The sequence below is a fragment of the Eretmochelys imbricata genome, chromosome 8, assembly GCF_965152235.1.
Source record: "Eretmochelys imbricata isolate rEreImb1 chromosome 8, rEreImb1.hap1, whole genome shotgun sequence".
Taxonomy (NCBI): Eukaryota; Metazoa; Chordata; order Testudines; family Cheloniidae; genus Eretmochelys; species Eretmochelys imbricata.
Window position 1 is genome coordinate 97,267,360 of NC_135579.1, and position 23,853 is coordinate 97,291,212.

At 41.2% G+C, this 23,853-nt stretch overlaps 1 protein-coding gene across 5 annotated transcripts in view; it reads right to left on the reverse strand.

Moving 5' to 3' along the window:
- Nucleotides 1-5,383: 5,383 nt before the first annotated feature.
- The window catches only part of LOC144268625 (protein zyg-11 homolog B), a 44,224-nt gene continuing 25,754 nt past the window's right edge, over nucleotides 5,384-23,853 (reverse strand). For all 5 annotated transcript variants that reach the window (XM_077823675.1, XM_077823678.1, XM_077823676.1 and 2 more), the window contains 10 exons: nucleotides 22,667-22,843; nucleotides 20,128-20,192; nucleotides 19,052-19,151; nucleotides 18,912-18,962; nucleotides 15,562-15,723; nucleotides 15,409-15,456; nucleotides 13,796-13,993; nucleotides 13,641-13,693; nucleotides 12,468-12,565; nucleotides 5,384-6,700 (listed from right to left, as the gene is read on the reverse strand). In XM_077823675.1, the coding sequence (XP_077679801.1) occupies nucleotides 6,498-6,700; nucleotides 12,468-12,565; nucleotides 13,641-13,693; nucleotides 13,796-13,993; nucleotides 15,409-15,456; nucleotides 15,562-15,723; nucleotides 18,912-18,962; nucleotides 19,052-19,151; nucleotides 20,128-20,192; nucleotides 22,667-22,843 (1,155 nt within the window). In that variant the 3' untranslated portion in view covers nucleotides 5,384-6,497. The remainder of the gene's footprint in view (nucleotides 6,701-12,467; nucleotides 12,566-13,640; nucleotides 13,694-13,795; nucleotides 13,994-15,408; nucleotides 15,457-15,561; nucleotides 15,724-18,911; nucleotides 18,963-19,051; nucleotides 19,152-20,127; nucleotides 20,193-22,666; nucleotides 22,844-23,853) is intronic.

Here is a 23,853-nt window from a genome sequence, read left to right on the forward strand (position 1 = left end):
ATCAAATCCACAGAGTAAGAAATCCATAATCACTTACCTGAAACATAGCTGAACAGAGTCACACTTAAAATAAGCATACCTTTGGGCACCAGACTAAAAGCTAAATATTTTGGGCATCTGAGAAGGACATATATAAAAACCACACAATCTGGAGCAGGGGTGGTTCTCAAACTTATTTGATTGGGGCTCCCTCTTCATGTCATCACTTTTCATAGCAGATAACACCCCATTGCCACCCTTACTTCTGCACTGCTGGTGCCACCCTGTGGCTGACAGCCAGAGTCCCACCAACTCCAAGTGAGGGACTGAGGGCGGGGAAGGAGAGCCTGAGCAGCAGGGCTCCAGCTGTCCCCTCTGTCCCCATCTCCCAGCTGTACCTCGCCTTTCTGCACAAGCCCCAGCCACCCAAGGCTGACAGCCAGAGCTCTTTAAAAAACAAACAAAAAAACCCTACACAGCTCAGACCTCCCTTGACACATTCCCGCTCCTCCCTTGGAAACCATTCCCTAGTTTGAGAACCAGTGATCTACAGCATATGGTTATTGTACTTGAAAAACAATTGTTGCAATGTTTGGTTTAGGCTTTTATGGCATCAGCCCCCAGGGCAGCTGGGTGTAGAGGATAAACCAACAGATTCCAGTCTGAGGTCCATATTAACATCGATTCTAAATGACTTTATGAAAATTGAAGACCATCTGAAATTAGGCTTGCACAGTAAGTATGACCAGTCTCTTTACAATGATTCTGTTAAAAGAAAAGGAGTACTTGTGGCACCTTAGAGACTAACAAATTTATTTGAGCATAAGCTTTTGTGAGCTACAGCTCACTTCATGCATCCGATGAAGTGAGCTGTAGCTCACGAAAGCTTATGCTCAAATAAATTTGTTAGTCTCTAAGGTGCCACAAGTACTCCTTTTCTTTTTGCGAATACAGACCAACACGGCTGCTACTCTGAAACCTGTCATAATGATTCTGTTGTGTCTGTCATCATCATAGTATTTAAGCATTATGAAAACCAAAGAGCATGACTTTGCTGTCACCCTAAGGTAAGTGAGTAGCCCCTCCGAAATCAGTCTGCCTATCAATGTACAAAGCTACTGTGAGATTAGAATCAGGCCCAAAGTGAGGAATACTGAGAAGGACTCAGTTCTCCATCATTCTTTAGGTATCACTGAAGTTTGAGTGTGAGGGAGGCTGTCCTTCTAGACCATTTCCCCTACATCAGAGCACAGTTCTTCATTCAGTCTCCCAACAGCTGAGTCTCAGTTGAGAAGCTGAAGTTTTACGTTGCTATTTAGTACAAGTTGCAGTGGCTTTTGGTAATGGACAAACTGGGGTGGAAGTTGTTCTGAGACCACAAAATTAATTTCACAAAGGCAATGGAGCCAGCCACCACATAGCAATACTTTGATTGCGATCAACCACACAAGTCAAGCTGTGAAAGGCTGGCTATATGTCCCATTTCCAAATACAAACCGTCCACTGGGCTTACTCTGTTCATTAGTGTTTGTAAAGTATCTGTTTCTTAATCTGTATCAATTATTTTTCCCCACCTCCTTTCCATATCCTATTTTATATATTACCACAGTGAGAACAAAAGAAACATGTTTTTTTCATTTCTGCTTTAATCATTTTTAAAAAGTTGGAAACTGAGCAATCTCCAGTTTAGATACACCTCTACTCCGATATAACGTGACCCGATATAACACGAATTTGGATATAACGCAGTAAAGCAGAGCTCTGGGGGGGCAGGGCTGCATGCTCCGGTGGATCAAAGCAAGTTTGGTATAAGGCGGTTTCACCTATAATGTGGTAAGATTTTTTGGCTCCCAAGGACAGCGTTATATCGGGGTAGAGGCGTACTTCAATGTTCATAAGAAAACATGGAAAGAACTTTTACAGAAAGTTTTACTTGTCTAGAACCATTTTCCCGAAGAATCAAATTTAGTAAAATCAGAAAAAAAAAAAATCACAAAAGCTCTATAAAAGCAAGAGAAACATTAGCTAAAATTTCCCCTATGGAAGGAAATGGGTCAGGTAGCACATTTCTGGTCTAGTCCAAAGATTTGACAGAGATTATTACTCTGTTAATGGAAACAAAAAAGTTGTTGACTCACATCGTAACGTAACATTGTAATGCACTTTGTTTTTCATTTTAAGACAGTCACACTATCAAAGGGAAATAAGCGTTCTGCTACATTCATAGATGGTGGCAACTTGTTTATCATTTTACTAGTAAATAATAATACACCTTTAAACAGATATATAGTCCATTTTGTACGGACTCGTTTTGGCTCAATGCAGCCTCTCTCATTTCTGTCAAACAGCATGGAACATATTCATTATTCTAAAAGAAAAAAAGTGTACATACACATTTATTTAGGCAAAGCCTATAGTTAACATACAACATTAACACTCAAATAAAGCACTGGTTAGAAATTTGTGTTACAATCTATATGCAACATGCCCCACTCATCTGGACCCTGTGGGGAAATAGTGTTTTGTGTCTGGATAATTGAAAGTACCTTAAAAACACAACCATTACAATTACTGAACAATTTGTCACATTTTACAGAACTATGCTGCTGTATCACAGTGTAAACAGAAGAAAGGCGGACGATATTTGACACTTAGCATGTAGTTTAAAAAAAAACTATTTTCTGTTTAAAAGGTTGTAGTACACGTAGGGAAACAATTATAGTTTCTTGGTAAATCTTGCCTAAGCTTTTGTGCAAGTAAGTAGTGTTGTCCTACTCTTTTCACTGTCCAACAGAATGCATGTTGCAATCTTATGTCCCCCTTTCTTCAGAAATTCACACCATTGTGGCATAAGGACCTGTTGCTCTATCACTTTGTCCATTACCATAAGCCACCTGCTAACACAAATGCCAGATTTTGCCAATAAAAATAATCACCTTTGTTCATAATTTGAATGAGAACTCAATTTTCCACAAATTAATTCTCATACAATAACCATCTGAGCTGCTGATCCCTATGGTTTGTTTTTTTGTTATCAATCCATCAATAGATTTAGTGCACTGTCATTTAGTCAGATTGTGCTATATGGCAACAATATATTTGCTTTGCAAAAAGGTGCCAAAAAACTAAACAGAAAGGCTTTGTAACAGGTTATTTGTGAAGAAGTTGAGTGGTCTCCCTCTTTTTAAATACTACTGACAATCATTTCTCATTGCCTAACTTTGATCCAATAATTTAAGAATGCTTAAGAAGGAATGAATAGCATCATATAAAGACACAAGACTAAATGTACATCATTCATTCAATGAATATTAAAGGAAGTTTTCCTATACGACTCAACTCTGAATGAAGACAGATCTGACACCATTCCCACATGGAACAGTTTTCCTGTTTAAGTACATTTTATCTTGAAAATTACAGTAGTTGGTAAGCGTTGCTGGGGTAACATTCTGAAATTGTTCAGAAAGCTTTTAGGGAGAAAGCTGTGCAATTAAAAGGTTACCTCTGTTTGTATACCATCCTAACAGCCCAGAACTGTCACACAGCAGGAGCCCAGCTGAAATACTGATAGCAAAGGAAAAGCCATGGAAATCATCATAGCTATGGGAAAAGATGGTTTTTAAAACACAGTTCTTTGCATTCTACTCTTCAACTTAAACTTGGACATTTCAAAAAGAAAAAAATAAACCAACAAAAAAACCTCTCACACAATAGTGACAGAAAATAAGTTTTGACTCACCAGTGATGTGAACTCCAGGCAGAATTTGGACCAGGAGTTTCACAGACTAAACAAGGTAAATGTATAGCATGAGCTGTATCATTTCATTTAAAACATGTACAGCAGAATATTTAAGTTATATAACTTTCAAAACCTTTTTTAAAACAGTTAGAAAGCTTCATCTCACGTTAGAGAAGGCATTAGGGATAAATGCTAAGTATAACTATTACCTTCCCATCACAGCAGTTTCAGAATATTATGAAATCCTATTAGATAGGCAGACAAGCTAATGATTTGTCCTTTAGCTTCTAATAAAGGGTACTTAAAACAGCTGAATGCTGTCAGCTAAACCAGAACTGGTTCCTCTATTAGAAGGAATGTATTTTTTGGTAAAGATGTTTTTGTTTTGTTTTATGAATGTAGTTTATAAACTGATAAAACATCTATACTGGAATAAGGAGACACTTCCTCAGGAACAATCAGTCTTTGGGCAAAAAATTCAGTTTCACTATTCTTTAGATTGCTTGAACTACTTAATTGTAAATCATCTCATTTAATTTCAATCAAGGTAACCTCACCAGTTCATACATTTACAGAAACATTTAAATTAGAATAGAGGCATTAACCGATTATTCATTCATAATATGGCAAATATCACAAGTGAAATAGACATCTTAGTGTTGTAGTCACCTCCACAATCAATATACCATCAGTGACTTCTGAAGAGTAGCCTGGAATGGGCTATGTTAAAGATCATGAAAGAGTGCATTAGTGACAGGTCTGTGTGGCTGCATTATCCTTGTTCCATAATCTCATGAAGTGGTGTCCTAGCTAGCCAGACTGGTGCCCCAGTTTCCATTTTGGGTCATATACCGTTATAGACTTTGTATAGTTTAATCTAATGTGTTTAGAATAGCCATCTTACTGGGGGGAAAACAGCATTCCAGATGGTTAATATGTTCATTTAAAAACCTCTCAGTACCAAGTGATATGAAGTTTCCATAAACTCTGATATTGGTAGATTGTGTGTTCCATTTCCTGCAATGGACTTTTCACAGCAGAAGTCAAGACTTCTCTAGTCTAAAAGGTAAAAGTAACTGCCCATAAAACACAATTCTTTGGAACTTTTTTAAAAAAATAAGTCCCATAATTTTATATTTCTGACAATTTTCACTTCTTTTTGGGTCAAGGAAACTACATACATTCAGGTGTATGTAGAGGAATGAAGCTACCCAGATGATACCTTTGTACAAAACAAAGCATTATGCAATGTGGTAATGGTAACATTACTAAAGCAGTCTGTTAATGTTTCTAACACACACACTGTAATGAAACTATTCCAGATTGTAGGTGGTGTGTTAACTCTATTATAGTGAAGTAAAGTGGTGTTGTGTCAGCCGTCCCTTCCCATAAGGTAAACAGTACAGTGATTTTCACTTCAGGAATTGGAACTAAAATGCCAGTAAAGTTCAACAACAGTAGAATCCTGTTCCATTGTTTGGCAGGGAGATGTGAAGACAGCCATTTGACAGTACAAGAAGAATTAATAAACAATGCTTTGAAATAAAGGGAATTTGAGCTCACGTTGTAGCTTGCTTCCATCACTTGTATTTAATCAAGCATCTGTATGCTGTGGAATCTCCATTTCGTTCAACACCTCTTTTAAACTCAAACAACAGGAAGAAATACGTTTTTACCATTGACAGCTTTATGTAAAATTTCACACTCTGCACACCAATGCAATTTACAAAGGACCTTATATATGATGTTGGGTGATATTTTGTAGTGTAATGCATTGGGAATACAAATCACTGCACAATACTGACAAAATATGTACAAGAAATGGCAAGGCAATCAATAATCGGTTATAAAAAGATGACCAAATATCTTGGTTCTCCCATCAAGACATGCACCTCCATGTGATGGGAAGGGCTACTCTACTTCAACTAACATTTTGAGCTCTGATGTGGAGCTCCCTCCTTCTCCTACCACTTCTTTTAAAAAAAACAACAACTTAGTTTTAAGTTTTGAACCTCAAACTCAGTTTATCCTTTTAGTATTTCAAGCTTTCCCCTGCCCCCACTTCCACCTGTACCTATACTGCTTTCCTCCAGAGCAGCCAATTCAATGTTTCCCATTTGCACCCAAGCAGTGCTGATCCTAACCGTGCTGAGGCAGCATAGATGAGTCAAGGGAAGCCAACAGCTGGAAAAGACAACAGTCTAGTGCTGGAGAGACAAAGGACAGAGGTTGCAGGTCCCAAGACGAGGTGTTTTGAAGACTCAGTTGGGCTTATGGAGGGCCCATAAACAATGGGACATTCTGGTTACCTTAGTTACAAATGGTACAGTGTTTTTAATGTGTGCATGCGTGAATTTTTGTTTAAAGCTGTGATTGTGAGATTCACCACTCTTGCAGACAGTTCTATTGAAACACTGAGTTGGTAAACAGTTCTATATTCAACAATGACATGGATGAAACAAGCTTTCTGTCCCACAATTAAGTCACAAAACAAGATATTCCTAGAGGTTTGTTTTTGGATGTGCATTCCAAACTATTCAAGTCCCACCTTGCTGTAGTCATCAGTAATCCCATAGGTATGACTAGATCAAGCATTGATCATAGATCCCCTTAGAAGTTGTCATTGAAGTAGACATTTGCCCAAGAGTTACCACAAGTGGTATCCAGTACCACAATTGTTAGCAAATAACTTCACTGGTGACCACTGTAGTACAAGTCACTCCAACTACACGTGTGATAAAGGATTATTACAGAGAGGATGGTTTACACACTTATACCTTCAGCTTTCAGTTTGGTTAGGCTTGGCTTGTGGCTGCTTTTTACATGGAGGCGGTCTCCCATGACGTACAATATGTTTTTCTAAGCTATCTAGAATGGCAATTGCAATTCGCTGGACATCTGGATCAGTTTGGCCATTTTCCTTGATGTTGTATAAGTGCTGCAAACCACCTTCTTCAATTAACATGTTGCAATACCTGGCAGCTGAAATGAGATATAAGAAAAAAGTTAACTGTCTATAGAGAAGAAAAACAGTTGTGAAATACACTCAGGTGTTGGAGTTAACTCTGATCTATCTATTATTCCAGTCAATATTTAGGACATTTGAAAAAGTGTCTATAAAATTGCATTGTCATTCCATAAAATTTTATTGTAATAGGAAAGAAGGTTCTTGTGGTTAAGATCTTTGACTAGGCCTCATATCATCTGGGTTCAATTCCCAGCTCTGCCGCTGACTTCCTGTGACACCCTATCAAATGTGAATAATACTTTTTTCTCTCTCATTTGTGTTGCAATGATACACTCTAATATTTTTGGCACTCACATGCCAATGTGATCTAAGTAAGTACCTAAACAGACAAACTGCTGTAACTGGTGACTGCAGTATGTATCAGTTAGCATGACATGGTATCAGAGATATCACAATATTAATATTGCCCTATTCAGTGAACAGGAAAAAATTTCACAGAAACCCAATGCACTGACCATTGATAAATGTGACTTTTAAAAATGGTACCTAGTGTAAGTTGCCAGGAATGCATTCCTCCTCTCAATACAAAACTTCACATTTCTGACCATTTGTATTATTGATTTAAAAAGGTATGTAACACACATTTCAACTATACATGACTTCAGCACTCTTACATACAGGAGCACTGATCATATCTCGAGCCACGTGTATAATGCAAAAATGCACAATTAAACTGGAGCACAGCTTAGCTTGAGAATCTAAGTTTTCATTTTTAGAAAATTAAGTCTCTCATGGTTGTAAAGATAGCTTTCAAATCATAAGCCTAATGTAACTTAATGGAGTGATAGTTGCCCACAAATATCTGTCAACAAATCTATCCACAAATAACAGCTCGGAGACGTTTGAACTGTCCCCAGTTACCTCAGTGGGGGACACTGAGGTTAACAATTTAAGCACGGACATTAAATATTTCACTGCTGATCAAATTTAGCAGAATGAAGTCAATACACTTAGTTGTCAATTTTGGATGTTGTGTGGGATATTGGAGCATGGTTCAGAGGGGCTGCTAGTTCTTATCAAGGATTGTCAATGTGTGTGGGGGGGAATGACAAAAGGGGAACACCTCCCACCCCCAGGAATTTAAACCCTACTCCTCCCAACCTTAAAGTTCTCTGTCCTTGCCCAACAGAGAGTTGGCGAGGAAATAAATGCCTCCCTTCCCCAATACCAAGAGCCCCACCACCTCCTGCATATCAATAACCAAAAGCTCCCATGCTTCCCCAACTGAACCATCATGCTTAAGGCCACAGGGAAATCTCTAAATAATGTATTAGGAAGATTCCCCTAAAAGAATGTTACTCTATAGCTATCTACCGTGGAGTATCCTCACACCTTCCTCTGGGAGCATTTGATACTGGACACTGTTGGAGACAGCATAGAGGAACAGGTGGACCACTGGTCTGATCCTGTATGGTAATTCCAAGGTTTGTTACCTAGCTACCAATTTCTTCAGCTTCCCCTATGCTGACAACTTCTATCAGGCCATTACTCATTGTCAATTCAAATATCTACAGCACGTGTAACATTTAGAATTTAGGTCAGTATAACATATATACCAAAATTAATAAGTTACATAACAGGCACTATACTGATCTGACAGTGGGGATTCAGGGGAGGGAGAGGGAATACACAAAGGAGAAAAGGGCTTGGGATAGGCTGGAGTCCCTGCTGTGCAATTTCAGTTTAATGTTGCCACATAGGTTACAGTGTCCTATCCACTACACTCGACTATCTTTAGGCTGGTCAATAATACAGCTTTGTCAGCTCATCTCTCAATTTGGGAATGGTCACCCTGGACCTAGGACCAGTATACCCCTAGAAGAAAATCCCTACGGAACATTTATACAGCACTACACACATGACCAAAAAGCTAAGAAATGGAGTTTTCCCTTCCCATGGTAATCTGTTATGCACTGTTACTGTGTGCTGTTGTATACATGCATTTCTGTTGTGGAAGAAGTGATTTGGGCCCTGATATAAGCAGGCACAAAACCATTGCTGTCAATGGCATTACATACCAGCACTGAAAGTAACTCATTGATCTCTGTGAGGAAAGCTGCTATACACATACACTATGGAGAGCAGTGAGGGCACATGCACTTAAATCACATGAGAAATAGACACAATGAGCATTGAAAGTAGTGAATTTGTTCAGTCATGTTGCATTTAGGTACTCTAAAAGGGAATTAATACTTTTCACTTACCGCACCTTTCATCAGCTCTCAAATGGGGCATTGAGATTAAGAAACCCACTTCATGTTACACAGCAAGTCATTGCAGAATGGAGATTAGAATAAAATGTTTAGCTACCTTTCGTAATTTTTGTTCTTCGAGATGTGTTGCTCATTCCATTCTAGATGTGTGTGCACCCACTTGCACAGTCGGAGACTTTTGCCTTAGCAATATCCGTAGGGTCGGCCACGGCACCCCTTTGAGTGCTGTGCTCATGAGTTGGTATTTCAGGAGCTGCCAACCCTATACTCTCAGTTCCTTCTTGCCGGCAACTCCGACAGGGGGGCAGAAGGGTGGTAATGGAATGGACATGAGCAACACATCTCGAAGAACAACAGTTACGAAAGGTAGGTAACTCTTTTTTCTTCTTCGAGTGCTTGCTCATGTCGATTCCATTCTAGGTGACTCACAAATATCCTCGGACGTAAGCTTGGAGTTCACAGCCTACGGGCTTGCAGTACAGTTCTACCAAAGCCAGCATCATCTCGGGCTTGCTGGGTAAGTGCATAATAGGACGTGAACATGTGGACAGACAACCAGGTGGCCGCCCTACAGATGTCCTGGATAGGCACTTGGGCTAGGAAAGCTGCTGAAGAGGCTTGTGCCCTGGTTGAGGAGGCGGCAACACTCACTGGAGGTGGCACCTCTGTCTGGTCTTAGCAGTAGCAAAGAAGGTGGTGATCCAAGAAGAAATGGATTTGAGCAGAAACCAGATGACCTTTCATTCTGTCAGTCACTGCGACGAACAGCTGCGTAGATTTGCAGAATGGCTTGGTCTGTTCAACGTAGAAGGCTAGCACCCTTCTAACATCTAGGGAATGCAGCCAACGCTGCTCCTCCAACTTATGGGGTTACGAAAAAAGACGGGCAGATAAATGTCCTGGCCCACATGAAACTGGGAGACCACCTTGGGCAGGAAGGCTGAGTGTAGACACAGTTGGACCTTTTCCTTGTAAAAGCTGTATAGGGCGGGTCCAAAGTAAGTACCCTAATCTCAGAGACCCTGCGGGCCAAGGTTATTGCAACCAAGAACACGACCTTCCAAGGAAGGAGGAGGAGAGAACAGAAAGCCAGAGGCTCGAAGGGCAGGGTAGGGTGCCATGAGCCGGGATAACATGAGATTTAGGTCCCACAGTGGTACTGGGTCCCTGATGTGCAGTTAGATGCACTCAAGGCCCTTGACAGTCATTCCGTAGGTGAAAACCAACCTGCCTTCTAATGGCAGGTGGAAAGCCAAAATAGCAGTCAGATGGACCTTAATGGATGACAGGGACAGGCCTTGGAGCTTGAGGTGCAGAAGGTAGTCCAGGATTAACTGCAGTGAAGCCTGCTCAGGCCAAATGCCTTTATTAGAGGACCAGCACATAAACCACCTTCACTTGGCTGTGTAGGTCATTCTAGTGGAGGGCCTTCTGCTGCCCAGCAAGACTTATTGGACTCTGGCCAAGCACTCCTGCTCCTCTGCATTTAGCCATGCGGCAGCCAAGCCATCAGGCGCAATGTTACCAGGGTGCATTGGGTGCAGGACAGTGCCAAGGTTTTGTGGCAGCAAATCCATCTGGAGCAGTAGCCGAAATGGAGCAGCCACCTAGGTGAGGGGCTGAACTCTCCCTCCATCTTGGACCACTGCCCTTCTGGCTACCAGGGCAGAGCCGTAGATACCTGAGTCTGTCAGCTGATCCTTGTCGGCGACCGGTAAGGAAAGGGCAAGGAACAGTGCCTGCCTGAATAGTGGTATCAGGGAGTCAGAGACTGGTGCCATGACTAGGAACGATCCCGCACCAAGAGGGATCAATGCCAGCGGGACTACCTAGGTGATGAGGATCTGCACTGCAGTGATCTCTGGCGGGAGACCTGGTGGTACCGCAGGTACAGGGATGGGCGTCGCAACTCGGACATCACATGTCTCAAAGGTGGCAATCTTGATGTTAGAGACCTGGGTCTTCTACCCAGAGATGGAAGCTGCAGCACTGGAGCCCTACTCCGTGGTGACAGGGATCAATGTCTGCAGTCTGGGGACCAGGGATGCTCCATTGCTTCGGAGGGAGGTCCCATAACTGGCTTGCCTTTAGAGGTCTGGGACTTAACTGGGTCCATCGCCTGGCTTGGCATCTGAGGTGCTGACCGGCCTACTTGGTCCTTGATTGCCAGGGCTGCCTCAGGCACAGGTGGCACTATGAGGGGCCGGGATCCCCTGCTGCTCCCGGGAGTTGGAGGTGGATCCCTAGCTGGGCTTGGGGGTCCAACCACAGCAGCTCCGGGGTGGGCATGTGGCCTAGCACAGATCCTTTGCCCAAAGCCCCCTTGTCCTGTGATGCTGATGGGCCTTTGGGCTTCAGCCACTTCTTGGGCACCGGCGAAGGGGAACGGTGCCAGGCAGGTTCTGGTGCCGGCAGTGTGCTGCACGCTGACACTGAAGTACGCGACGTGGACTCCAACCGGAAGGGCTCCAAGCCAGGATGAAGTGCAGCCTCCATGAGGAGGGTCCTCAAGCGGCTATCCCAATCCTTTTGAGTTCAAAGGTGAAAGTTCTTGCAGATCCTGCACTTGTCTTTTCTGTGTGATTCCCCCAGACGCTTCAAACAGCTATCGTGGGGGTCACTGATAGGCATCGGCTTGGTACACACTGAACATGGCTAAAAGCCTGGGGAACAGGACATGCCCTGCTCTGCAGCGAAGTCCCAGTCGGGACTCTAACTACTAAAACTATCTAACACTTAACTTAATGGTCAAACTAAAGTACCTAAAAACTAACCACAAAGGAGACAGAATAATGGGCTGAAAGAACCGCTAACACTCTTGCAATGCAAGACAAGGCACTTCAACCAACCATCATGGGCGGTAAGAAGGAACTGAGAGGGCGTAGGGTTGGTGGCGCCTGATATACTGCCACATAAGCGCGGCACTCCAGGGGGCGCCACAGCCGACCCTCTGGATACCTCTAAGGCAAAAGTCTCCAACGACAGTGCACATGGGCATGCACACACCTAGAATGGAACTGACATGAACAAGCACTCGAAGAACCACCAGGATGACCCCAAAACCCCAGGAGATTACTGCTTGCTATACTCTCTGCTCTTCTTTAAATAGAATGATAATTTATGTTGTCCATAACTTTGTATTTTATTTATTGCTGAAATTTCTGAACAAAATGCATTTCTAGAAAGCCCAATAAAGTATCTGTTTAACATGAATCTGTTTTTAATTAATGTGCATATCAAAAATAAAATCCATGTAGATAAAATAGTATAGTTTAAAAAAGAGTCTCTGCCCCTGTTTTAAGCCAAACCTTAACATGCCTTTTCCCATCAGAGTTAAGGATGAAGACCATGAGAACTTTCTAGATTCTTTTATTTTTTTTTTTTTTCCATCAGAGAATCTTTATTTGCAATTTTATATTTTCACAAGAACCAAAAAGTCCTACTTTATCCTGGTAGACTATATGTTAAGAGAGGTGAATTTAAAAGTAGTTTTAATCTTAGTACATACGGTTTTTGCTGCAGACATGCTGCATGGCCCACACAGCCCACAGCTGAACCCCAGGTGTCATGAAGCAACCAAGTAGGGGGAAAAAAGGGTTGAAAGACCTACAGATAAAAAACAGAAACAGATGCTCTGCAATTCATTTGGATACCATAACTACTGAGACCATACCTTCACTACATATTTAGTTAAGGATATAGGTAAGAAAGACAATTGTGATATGTTAGAGCAGGGATTCTCAAACTTCATTGCACCACAACCCCCATCTGACAACAAAAATTACTACATGACCCCAGGAAGCGACACCAAAGCCTGAGCCTGCCCGAGCCCCACCGCCCAGGACAGGGAAGCCAAAGTCCAAGCTCCACTGCCAGGCAGGGGGTCCAAAGCCTGAGCCTTGCTATCCAGGGCTGAAGCCCTCGGGCTTTGGCTTTGGCCCTGGGCAATGGGGGTCGGGCCCTGGGCAGTGGGACTCGGGCTTGGGCTCCGGGTGTTGAGGCTCAGACTTTGGCCCTGGGTCCCATCAAGTCTAATGCCAGCCTTGGCAACCCCATTAAAATGGGGTCCCGACCCACAGTTTGAAAACCACTGTATTAGAGTCTTGGATGCAGTATTTGACTTTTGTTCCCAGTGCTTAAGATAGTTTACATATGTTATTTACCAGTAAATCACTACTCTAAGCCATAGCACCTGGTGTCTCATATTACTTACAGGCAGGCGTACCTAGCCTGTGTTACAGAATAGGTCATACAAGATGATCTAATGGTCCCTTCCAGCCTTAAAACCCAGGAATCTATGGCATACAATACCACCCTATATTACTGTAGCTCAATAGCTAATATGCTGTTTAGTTTCTTCATATGGTCCGTTGAACATTAATCCGAAAGTCTACCTAAAGAGGTAAGGCTGGCTGTAGGAGGAGACAGGAAAAGAACAGCCCTATATCCGCCTCTGAAAGGAGACCCAGGCTGACTCATTTCTCCCATCACTCCCAGAGGCCAAGCCACCTTGTCCAAGGTAAGATACTAGAGGGTACCATCCAGAAGCATGGTTTTGTTCATAGGGACAATGTTTGGCAGGCAGCCTACAATGCTTCAGGCAGAGACCTGTAATTTTTAGAGCAAGTTGAAGGGTGCTAGAGTTACTATGTTCCAAACTTTAAATCAAGGCAGTCGTTACCTGTAGGCAACCATCTCACACTCTGGCGTTGGCCAATTCAAAATGGCTGAGTGCTGCAAGATAGAGAACCAAGTGCTGTAATTCTTAATGCTAATTAAAGGCAATTAATATTAATATAACACAAAAGCAGGGAATAAATTTAGCTATTTCTGTACCAGTTGTTCAAGAAGAGATGTCCTCTGAGTGTGACTCAATGTCCAGGCCTGCTCTCCTCGAGATATCAAATGAGCAATAATCCCAGCTGCAAAGTAACTGACTTCTACCTCAACACTGTGCAATAGTTTACTGATGTGGTCTATGAAGTCCTTCCACATTAGCTCAGAATGTAGCTCTTTCACTTCTGCTATATTGTTCTGTAGAAAAACAGAATTGAGAAAATATCAATAGAAATAATGATGTATTAATGGGCGTATAACGTCAACTCAGTCATATGTATGGATAGTAGAGGCAAATTTCAAAGTTATAGATGGGAGCTAGGCATCTATTTTGCCTTTGAAAATTTCCCCATTTTACTCTGAATTTGTCTAAAAGTTAACGGCGTTCACTTCCTACCTCAACACATTCCCTTCCATGAAAGACTCCCTCAAACCATTAAGACATATATCACTAAGTTATTTACGCTCTTTTTTTAAAAAAGAATAAAAACTTCTAAACAGATCCTTTTGAGAATTTACCCAGAGTGATGTAGGACCCTAAAGTCCCATTGACTTTTAACCTTTAACCTTCTTTTGAGTCCTTGAAGTCATTTGAGGACTTACTCCCTGCTCTTTCCTGAAGGCTCAGACTGTCCATAATAACTATTAAATAGCCACACCTACATAAGGTCATGCTTTGGAAACACTGGCAATGTAGTTTAAAAATCATGATGTCAAACGCATAGCTCCCAAGAACCCACTATGTAAGATTAAAGGTTAAGAAAATAAAGTATAATTCACAGTGTACCATCTAAGCCAGGAGTGGGCAAACTTTTTGGCCCGAGGGTCACATCTGGGTGGGGAAATTGTATGCAGGGCCATGAATGTAGGGCTGAGACAGGGGGCTGGAGGGAGCGTGGGGAGGGGTGCAATGTGCAGGAAGGGGCTCAGGGCAAGGGGTTGGGGTGCAGGAGGGCTGTGGAATACAGCAGGGGGCTCAGGGCAGGGCATTGGGGTGCAGGAGGAGGTGTGGGGTGTGGGAGGGGGCTCAGGGCAGGGGGTTGAGGTGCAAGGGGGATTTGGGGTCCAGGCTCCAGCCTGGCACTACTTACCTCAAGCGGCTCTGGGGTGGCAGTGGCACGCAGCGGGACTAAGGCAATGCCTGCCCTGGCCCTGCGCCACTCCTGGAAGTGGCCAGCATGTCTGGCAGTGGCTCCTGGGGGTGGGGTAGGGCAGGCGGCTCCACCGCGTGCTGTCCTCACCTGCGGGTACCAGCCCCGAAGCTCCCATTGGCCGCAGTTCCCCTTTCCCGGCCAATGGGAGATCCAGGGGGCGGTGCCTGCAGGTGAGGGCAGTGCATGGAGCCCTCTGCTCTCCCACCCCCTCGGACTGCTGGGACATGGTGCCAGCCGCTCCCGGGAGCGGCGTGGGGCCAGGGCACGCAGGGAGCCTGCCTTAGCCCCGCTGCGCCAGAGGCTGGCAATCCTGAAAAGCCCTTATGGGCCAGATCCAGACCGCGGGCCGTAGTTTGCCCTCCCCTGATCTAAGCCAATTCTCAAACAGAAATTAAATATGGACACAATTAAGAACAACTGGTATTTCTGTAAAATTTATAGTTTTTCTATTCTTCTTACCAGAAGGCCAAGAACTTTCTGTTGGATAGATGACTCAGATGGGAAGGACTGTAAAGTGAAGCATAGCTTATGTAAGACACAAAAAAATTGTTTGTTAATGCTGAAATTTTAGAACCAAGGAACGAAATCCACTGCATAAACCATAGTCCTCACCTCTAAGACTCTCATGAAGAGTTCTAGCCCTTGATTTTCAATAAAGTGCCTACATGTGGTTGGAGATTCATCAGTGAGATTCCAAAGCGCACTCAGTGTAAACTTGAGTGTAGTATCCACTAGATTCTGATTTGTTTTCTGCTTAACTATTTGTAGAAGTTGCTGGAAAAGGAAGAACAAAAAGGAAAATTAACTTTGAAGTTGTGTGAGCTATACCTATATCATCATCTTTGTTTACTTATGCACAGACTAGGGCAATAAGTAACTGCATCTCTGATTAGAATGGAGATTAATATACTTAGCAATTAACACAGTCAGTTTTTCCGTATATTTCCACTAATTATTTTTCTATACACCCTCATGCTTGTATTCTTTTATAAGAGATCAAGTATATTCATAGCATCATAGAAATGTAGGACTGAAAGAGATTTTGATAGGTCATCTAGTCCAGTTCCCTGTATTGAGACAGGACTAAGTATTATCTTGACCATTACTGACATGTTTGTCTAACATGTTCTTAAATGAAAGAACATGTTAGATGATGAAAGAACATCTCCAATGATGGACATTCCACAACCTCTTAGGTAATTTTTTCCAGTGCTCAACTATCCTTACTGTTAGGAAGTTTTTCCTAATGTCTAACCTAAATTTCCTTTGCTGCAATTTAAGCCCATTGCTTCTTGTCCTGTCATCACTGGATAAAGAGAACAATTTATCACCCTCCTCTTTGTAACAACCTTTTACATACTCGAAGACTTATGTCCCCCCTCAATCTTCTTTTCTCCAGACTAAACAAACCTTTTTTTTTTTTCCAATCTTTCCTTGTAGATCATGTTTTCTACACCCTTAATGATTTTTGTTGCTCTTCTCTGGACTTTTTCAAATTTGTTCAGCTCTTTCCTAAAGTGTGGTGCCTAGAACTGGACATAATACTCCAGAGGAAGCCTTAGCAGTGCTGAGTAGACTGGAAGAATTCCTTTCATGCCTTGCTTACAACACTTCTGCTAATATATCCCAGAATGAAGTTAGCGTTTTTGGCAGTAGTATTACATTGTTGATTCTCATTTTAGTTTGTGATCTATAACCCCCAGATCCTTTTCTACAATACTCCATCCTACGCAGCCATTTACCATTTTGTATTTATGCAATTGATTATTCCTTCCTAAAAGTAGTACTTTGGATTTGTCCTTATTGAATTTCATTCTATTTCAGACCATTTTTCCAGTTTGCCAAGATCATTTTGAATTCTAATCCTATCCTCCAAAGTGCTTGCAACCCCTCCCCACTTGGTATTGTCCACAAACTTTGTAAGTGTACTTTCTATGCCATTATCCAAATCATTTATGAAGATATTGAATAGTACCAGACTCAGGGCAGATCCCTGTGGGACCCCCACTCAATATGCCCTTCCAGCTTGACATGGACCATTAATAACCACTCTCAGAGTTCAGTTTTCCAACCACTTGTGCATCCACCTTATAGTAGGTTCATCTAGGGTATATATTTCCCTATTTTGCTTATGAGACAGTATCAAAAAACCTTACTGAAGTCGAGATTCACATCTACTGCTTTCCTCCCTCATCCACCAGGCCCGCTACCCTGTCAAAAGCAGTATGTTAGGTTGGTTAGACATGATTTTTTTTTTTTTTTTGACAAATCTATGTTGACTGTCACTTATCACCTTATTATCTTCTAGGTGCTTACAAGCTGATTGATTGATTGTTTGCTCTATTATCTTTTCTGGTACCAAAGATAAGATGACTGATCTATAATTCTATGGGTTGTCCTTATTCCCTTTTTTATAGATAGGTACTATATGTTCCCTTTTCCAGTCCTCTGGGATCTTTCCCTTCCACCATGAGTTCTCAAAGATAATCACTAGTGGCTCAGAGATCTCTTCAGCCAGTTCCTTAAATATTCTGGATGTATTTCATCAGGTCCTGCCAACTTTAAGGTATCTAATTTGTCTAGGTAATTCTTAACTTGTTCTTTCCCTATTTTAGCCTCAGATCCTACCCCATTTAAACTGATGTTCACTGTGTTAAACGTCCAATCACTGCTAACCTTTTTGGTGAAAAAGGAGGCAAAAAAGACATTTAATACTTCACTCATTGCTGTGTTTTCTGTTATTGCCTTTCCCTCCTTGTTGAGTAATGGGCCTACCTGTCCTTGATCTTCCTTTTGCTTTTAATGTATTTGTAAAAAGAAAACATTTTATGTTCCTAGCTAGTTTAATCTTGTTTTGTAAGTTGGCCTTTTTAACTTTGTTCCTACATGCTTGTGGGCTGTTTTTTTTCCATCTCTCTACCTCTTAAACCTCTTGCAGGATTGTTATGGGCCAACTGTACAAGACCACCACCTCCGTTTGATTGTTGCAAGCAATGACAATTTTTCCTAAATATTCTATTGTACATTTTTAAAAAGAGAAAAACATTAAACTAAGGTTGGTAGGGGAAAATATTAAATACTAATTTAAACCTCCATTTGGTTTTAATAGCTAGTACCCACTACTTTTAGTGACTTGCATCAAATAAGCTGGATCAAGATTCTGACTTTTTTGGTTCTGCAATGAACTCCACTAAGACACCTAATTTATTCTGAAGACAATTAAGGTTTATAACTGATCAATAGCTTTCACTTGAACATCTATCCTGCACAGACATTAAGGAAATGTAGTTTGGTATACTGGTTGGCCATAAGTAAGGCACCATCAGAGATGTGTTTTGCATCATAGTCTCTCTCCAGAAATTGAGAGAGACATGTCTGAAATCTGTATTTCCACTGCCCTGGAGCTGAAGCCATCAGACTGCTCCTGAAACCAGGTCCCACAAACAATGACTTCTGATAGTTTGTTCTGTGTCTCAATTTTATTCCAAACTCCAGTAAAAACATGTTAAACTTTTTTAAAAGATGTGAGATACCTAGTTTAACCTCTATGTATTGCTCCAGCCAGTTGACACCACAGTGGCCCCATGTACTGTACCTGCATGCCAATGTAAACATGTCCATGGGAGCTTGTTTTCAAGGTAAACTTCATTGCAAACAACAAAAAGTTTGAGTCAGAGTTGAGTTTTCCATCCATACTGCAGTCATTTAAGTCCTGACACAATCAAGTTATTTACTTTGGCTTCTATTTACTGGGCCCACAGGCCACCCTCATTAACATGGTGAGCGAGTGCCCTCCTGACAGTCTGGAGTGCCCATCTTTTCCTGGTAGCAGTACTGACGGAAGGTAAAATGTAACTGCTTATTTTTAATTTGATAGAATACACCTAACTGTAGCCAATTTCAAAATGATTTAAAATAGGAGATCCAGGGTAGCAATTTGTAAGAGACAGCACTGGACTTACCCTAACAATGAAGAGCTCTGCACCAAGTTGAGCTGTTTGCTCAGTTGAAAGCTATAAACAAAAATATTAGGGAATATCAGAAAAATCATCAGGACCCAGTAAATTATACTTCAGCACTTCTACATTTATAAGTCTTGTACCTTTGCAGCTAGAATGGAGATTATAGCCACTGCCATCCTCTGCATATTTTGATCTTCATGGTTACACAGCCACTGCATAACAAGCTTAGCTGCTTCAAACCTGAAAGTTAACAGTTTTTATTTTCAGAACAGAAGTCACGTAAGCCTTTAAAAAGGAAAATACACACCACACATCAGACCAGGATGCCCCCAGGCAGTCGAAATTGGAAGCACTGTGCTTTGTCCCAAGACGGTGGAAGTGAACAGTGGAATTAAGAGCAGGCAAAGCTAGTCTCAAGCCCACTCAATGAGTGAAATTTACAGAGCAACACTCAGAAAAGTTTCAACATCAACTCTTACAACAACCTTTAGGTAAGCCAAGGAAAACCACCAACAGAAATCTATCTACTGAAAACATGAAGAGCTTACAGTCTGCCAGCCTGCTACAGCAAATATAAAATCTTCAATTAGACCAAGATCACAGGGATTACTCAGATTTCAGGATCTGCTCCCCCAGTGTCTCTTTTACTAGAAGTTTAATATAAAAGCACAAGGTCCTCTTCTGTAAAGAGCTGAAGGAGAATTGGCCTAAAACCAGAGATAACCCCTCACTTTCTCTATCCTTCATTATCTAACCTAGGCATGTTGGATGCAAACCCTCCAAAGCCTTCCAAAGTTTTTAAATAAAGGGACCACTGCAAAATGACAAAACTCACTTCCACAAATCCAGAGATTCAGCAAACTGGGGATTAAATTCCGATCTCTGTTACTCCAGTGTAGAGCTAGAGTAATTTAACTGAAGTCATTTGCCTTGTCTAGACAAGGATTTTTTCAGACCCATAAGCCATATAATTGTGAATTATGGGCCCAAAAAATTCTCACGTATACACGAGTTACTATGGGATCTGAGATCAGAATCTAACCCTATGAATCAAAATCAGGTCTCCAAAATGGCAGGGTTCTCTTTTCCTGAGACTAGGCCAACAATTAGCATATTTCAAAGATAAACGCTACAATCCAGGAGATTAAAAAGTAACAACCAAAACCCATCGATACGTTATTCTACATCCCATTTTAATTAATAGGATTAAATTTACCTGTTAAATGGAACATCCTGAAGGATCCTGTCACTGCACAGTGAAAGAAGGCAGTTCTTCTGCAGCTGTAGGACATCAAAAAAGTGTTCAGCAGAAAAATACAAAAATTTTAAAGTGCTTCCTTGTTACACCAGAATTGTGGAAGTTTGGTGGATCATGTACTGTACTGTAAATGGTTATATTTCTAAACAAGAGAAGGGTCAAATCAAAAACACAAATAATTTTTCTAGAACAAAGCAAAGTCCTTTACATAACAACAACACCCTCTTCACTACAGAATGTGCCATACCATACTGGGGAGTCAAGTTTCACATGGTCTCTTTACCCAATACAAAGTATAAGGGCTTTTTGGGGGGAAAGTGGTGTCAAATTGTACAATGACAATTTCCTATTGTTAATTAAGGTTTCTAGAATGACTATTCATAATTGACCTTCAAATGGGTAGGGTCAACAACTTAATAAGAGCCAGGTAGACATGGCTACAAAGATATAATTGGCTGTACTATAGTCTTGCACCTAGAGCATTTCTTCCTCTTAGTATTAAACTCAACGGTCCAATGAAGTGGGAGAAAGAGTTTTTAAAAATCCACAACTTTCTTCAAAGCTATATCCCAAAACACAGAGCACTCTAGGCCAGTTAGCCTATCACAATTAATGAAATCTGCAAATCATTCGTGATCTCTGAAATCCAGACTACAAAAATTATTAATTTGTTGCCAACAGAGGAAAATACTAGAAAACCTTTGGAAGTGGACTTGGGTAAAGAAATACCCCCAAAATATTTGGAAAAACAGGTCTGTATCAAAACTGTCTAGACCTCAGTGGTTCAGGAGCCAAATTAGCGATCAACATTACCCAAAAGAGCCACAGTAGTGTGAATGACAGGAGAAATATATATATCAACTAAATATTATTCTCACAGCAAATAAGTTAATAACTTAGTGCAAGTTGATATTTTAATTAGTTAATAACATAGTAAAAGAATCCTGACTGATTAATAATTAAATCAGAGAGTGTTTTAATATCATGTGCTACAAAGAGCCGCAGGAGACACATTAAAGAGCCAGTTGCGGCTTGAAAGCCAGTCTGATTATCACTGCTCTAGACCCATGGTGGAAGAGAAACACTGTACCAGATATTAAAAACAGGGCTTATTTGCCCCCAGTACACAGTCTTTAAAGTTGACATTTTAGACTGAGAATTGCCCAAAATATACTGCTGAGAATGGCAGCCTCTTTCGTTATATCAGGCATTTGCTAACTTTTGGGAAAAGGTAGGCATTCATTCCTCACAGCCTGTGGAATGTGATATAACCCCCACACCTTTCAACTAGCTTGACCTCTTTGAAACAACTCACAAGCAAATCCTGCCAGGCCTGCTGCTACTTTGCTGCTTATCATCCAAAATGAGTTTTGTAATTAGGGACTACACAAGAAGTTTCCACATTTCTCTTTGGAGGGAAGCTTTCCTCCAATACATTAGTCATGCTTTACTGAGCAATAACCCACAGACAACATGTAGAGAGACGTTGCACCCATATATCCAAAATTCTCTACCATAAACTTCAGGGCTGTTTTTGTAAAGGACAACATAATCAGTTCTGGACTTTTACTTAACTCAAACCTGCCTGGATAATGATAATATCATGGTGATAATCATTGGGGCATAGCTGTCAGATATCTAATGGTGGTATCTCTCCTGTTTTGTGTCTCTCCTTTCTGTGCTGGTTCTTTGTTTTTTGCTGTGTGAGGAAATGTTTAGCACAATTACTGAATTTTGTGCATACAATGGTTGATAGAGATGACAATAGGCATTATTCTTTTATTTACCTCTTATTGCCCTAGTTTGTTGATTAGTTTGATTTCAGTAAAATAAAGGCTTTAAAAAAGCCATGCTAGAGGAACATTGCTTCTACAAACTGCACTCCTATGAGGCAGAGAGTTTAACAGGGAAGTGACTCCAGGGAATGCATAGATCAAGGACAGAAAGGCACCAGACATTCCTTGTCCATGTGTTTATCAGTGAGAAAATGCAGCTACTATTAGTGCCTGTTAGGTGGAATCTCACTGTACAGTGATGCCATTCGTAGCAATAGTACAACCACAGATCCTTAACTCTACTAAGTTAACTATCAAACTGCACCGGTACAAGTTAGGTCATGCATCATGATTATATTAATGAACTGCAATCTAAGAATAAAACTGGCACAAAGATGAGCCTTTCAAGTTACAATAGATCAAGTGTGCATACCGTACACAAACATATTTGGGTATATCTATTCAAAGTCAACGCTGAGGTGGAGTCAAGACCTTGCCTCTTCTCTGTTAAGTTCCTATTGTTTTGCAATATCTACAGGGATGGTTAGACCCCCAGCAAGCTTACAAGACAGCTGAAGCTCTATTTAGCTTACAGTCAATACGTCATAACATTAAAATATTCTGAAAGCAGAAACACTTCACAGCACCTGGGCTGTATATCTATTATTAGGCCTCCTGTTAGGATGAGAAATCCACAGAAAAACAAAACCTAATATTTTTACCTGTTGATGGTTTGGAAAATGTTCCATGGCCTTAAGGAGTAAGTGAGTGACACCAGCCAGTAGTCGAACAGGCATGCCTGCTGCTAAATCTTGCTTGGTTAAGTTAAACACACATGCACTTGCTGCTAACTGCACAGGCAAGTTCAGAGGGTGATTTCGCATTCCAATAACCACAAGCTGAAAGACAAAAAAAATCATATTCACATTACGTACAAATCCACATACTGAAGAGCAACCCTGGATCCACTGGTGCCAGAAGCAGATGTGATTTTGTGCACCACAGTTCCTCTCTACCTCTCACTCAATTCAGCAACCCAGTGAGGGACATTTCAGCATCCCGAAAGAGCCTCTCTGCTTTTGCTCCGTCATTTAAAGCAGATAACTTACATTGCCCAGAGTGCTTTGCATCAGTTGCAGCAATCTCTCAAAGGATTGCTGTTGCAACATGTTGCAAAAGATTCTGAGGCAGTTCTGATACCCCAAGCTGCTGCACACACTGCATAGAAACAGAAACACCCTTCACGAGCAGGAATGAGATGGACAAAGTCTGCAGCATAGAAAAGGTACAGTACTGGCCTATTGTAAGTAACCACAGTAATCTTAGTGCTACTACAGCAAGGCGGCTGCCAATTTACCATAGGCCTATAGCCATCCCTTATCAGGTTATGTTTTTGGCTTTGTAAACTTGTCACAAATACTTATACACAGGGAAATGGAAGAATAATCTTTGCTGGTGATTGAATATCCAAACTCTCTTTGCAATTGACACTAACATGATCGAGCTGCAATATCTCCTGCTAACACAGTAGGGGGGGAAGAATCATGATGTTTTCTTAAAGTCACTTGTTTAACTTGAACGATGTTGATCAATTATCTTTTTTGTTAGAAAACTGAACCTCTCTGATCTCTCCTTCCATTGTAATGATAAAGATTGAACTACCTCTGGGGCACCAATGATACAAAGCTAGTGTCCTAGGGACAGGCTTTTAGTCTAATAAATCCTACAGGTAACTCAATAGCCTATCTTTAAGCAATACTTGTTCAATAATTAGCATGTCATAATGCAATACTAGGAGACTATTCTAAGCCATATTCAGAAGTATTTATTTGTAAAATGAATTCATACTGCTGCTGAATTAGCTTGGTCCCTCTTTTCAGAGGAAAATCAACTATTTTGCACCTTCCAC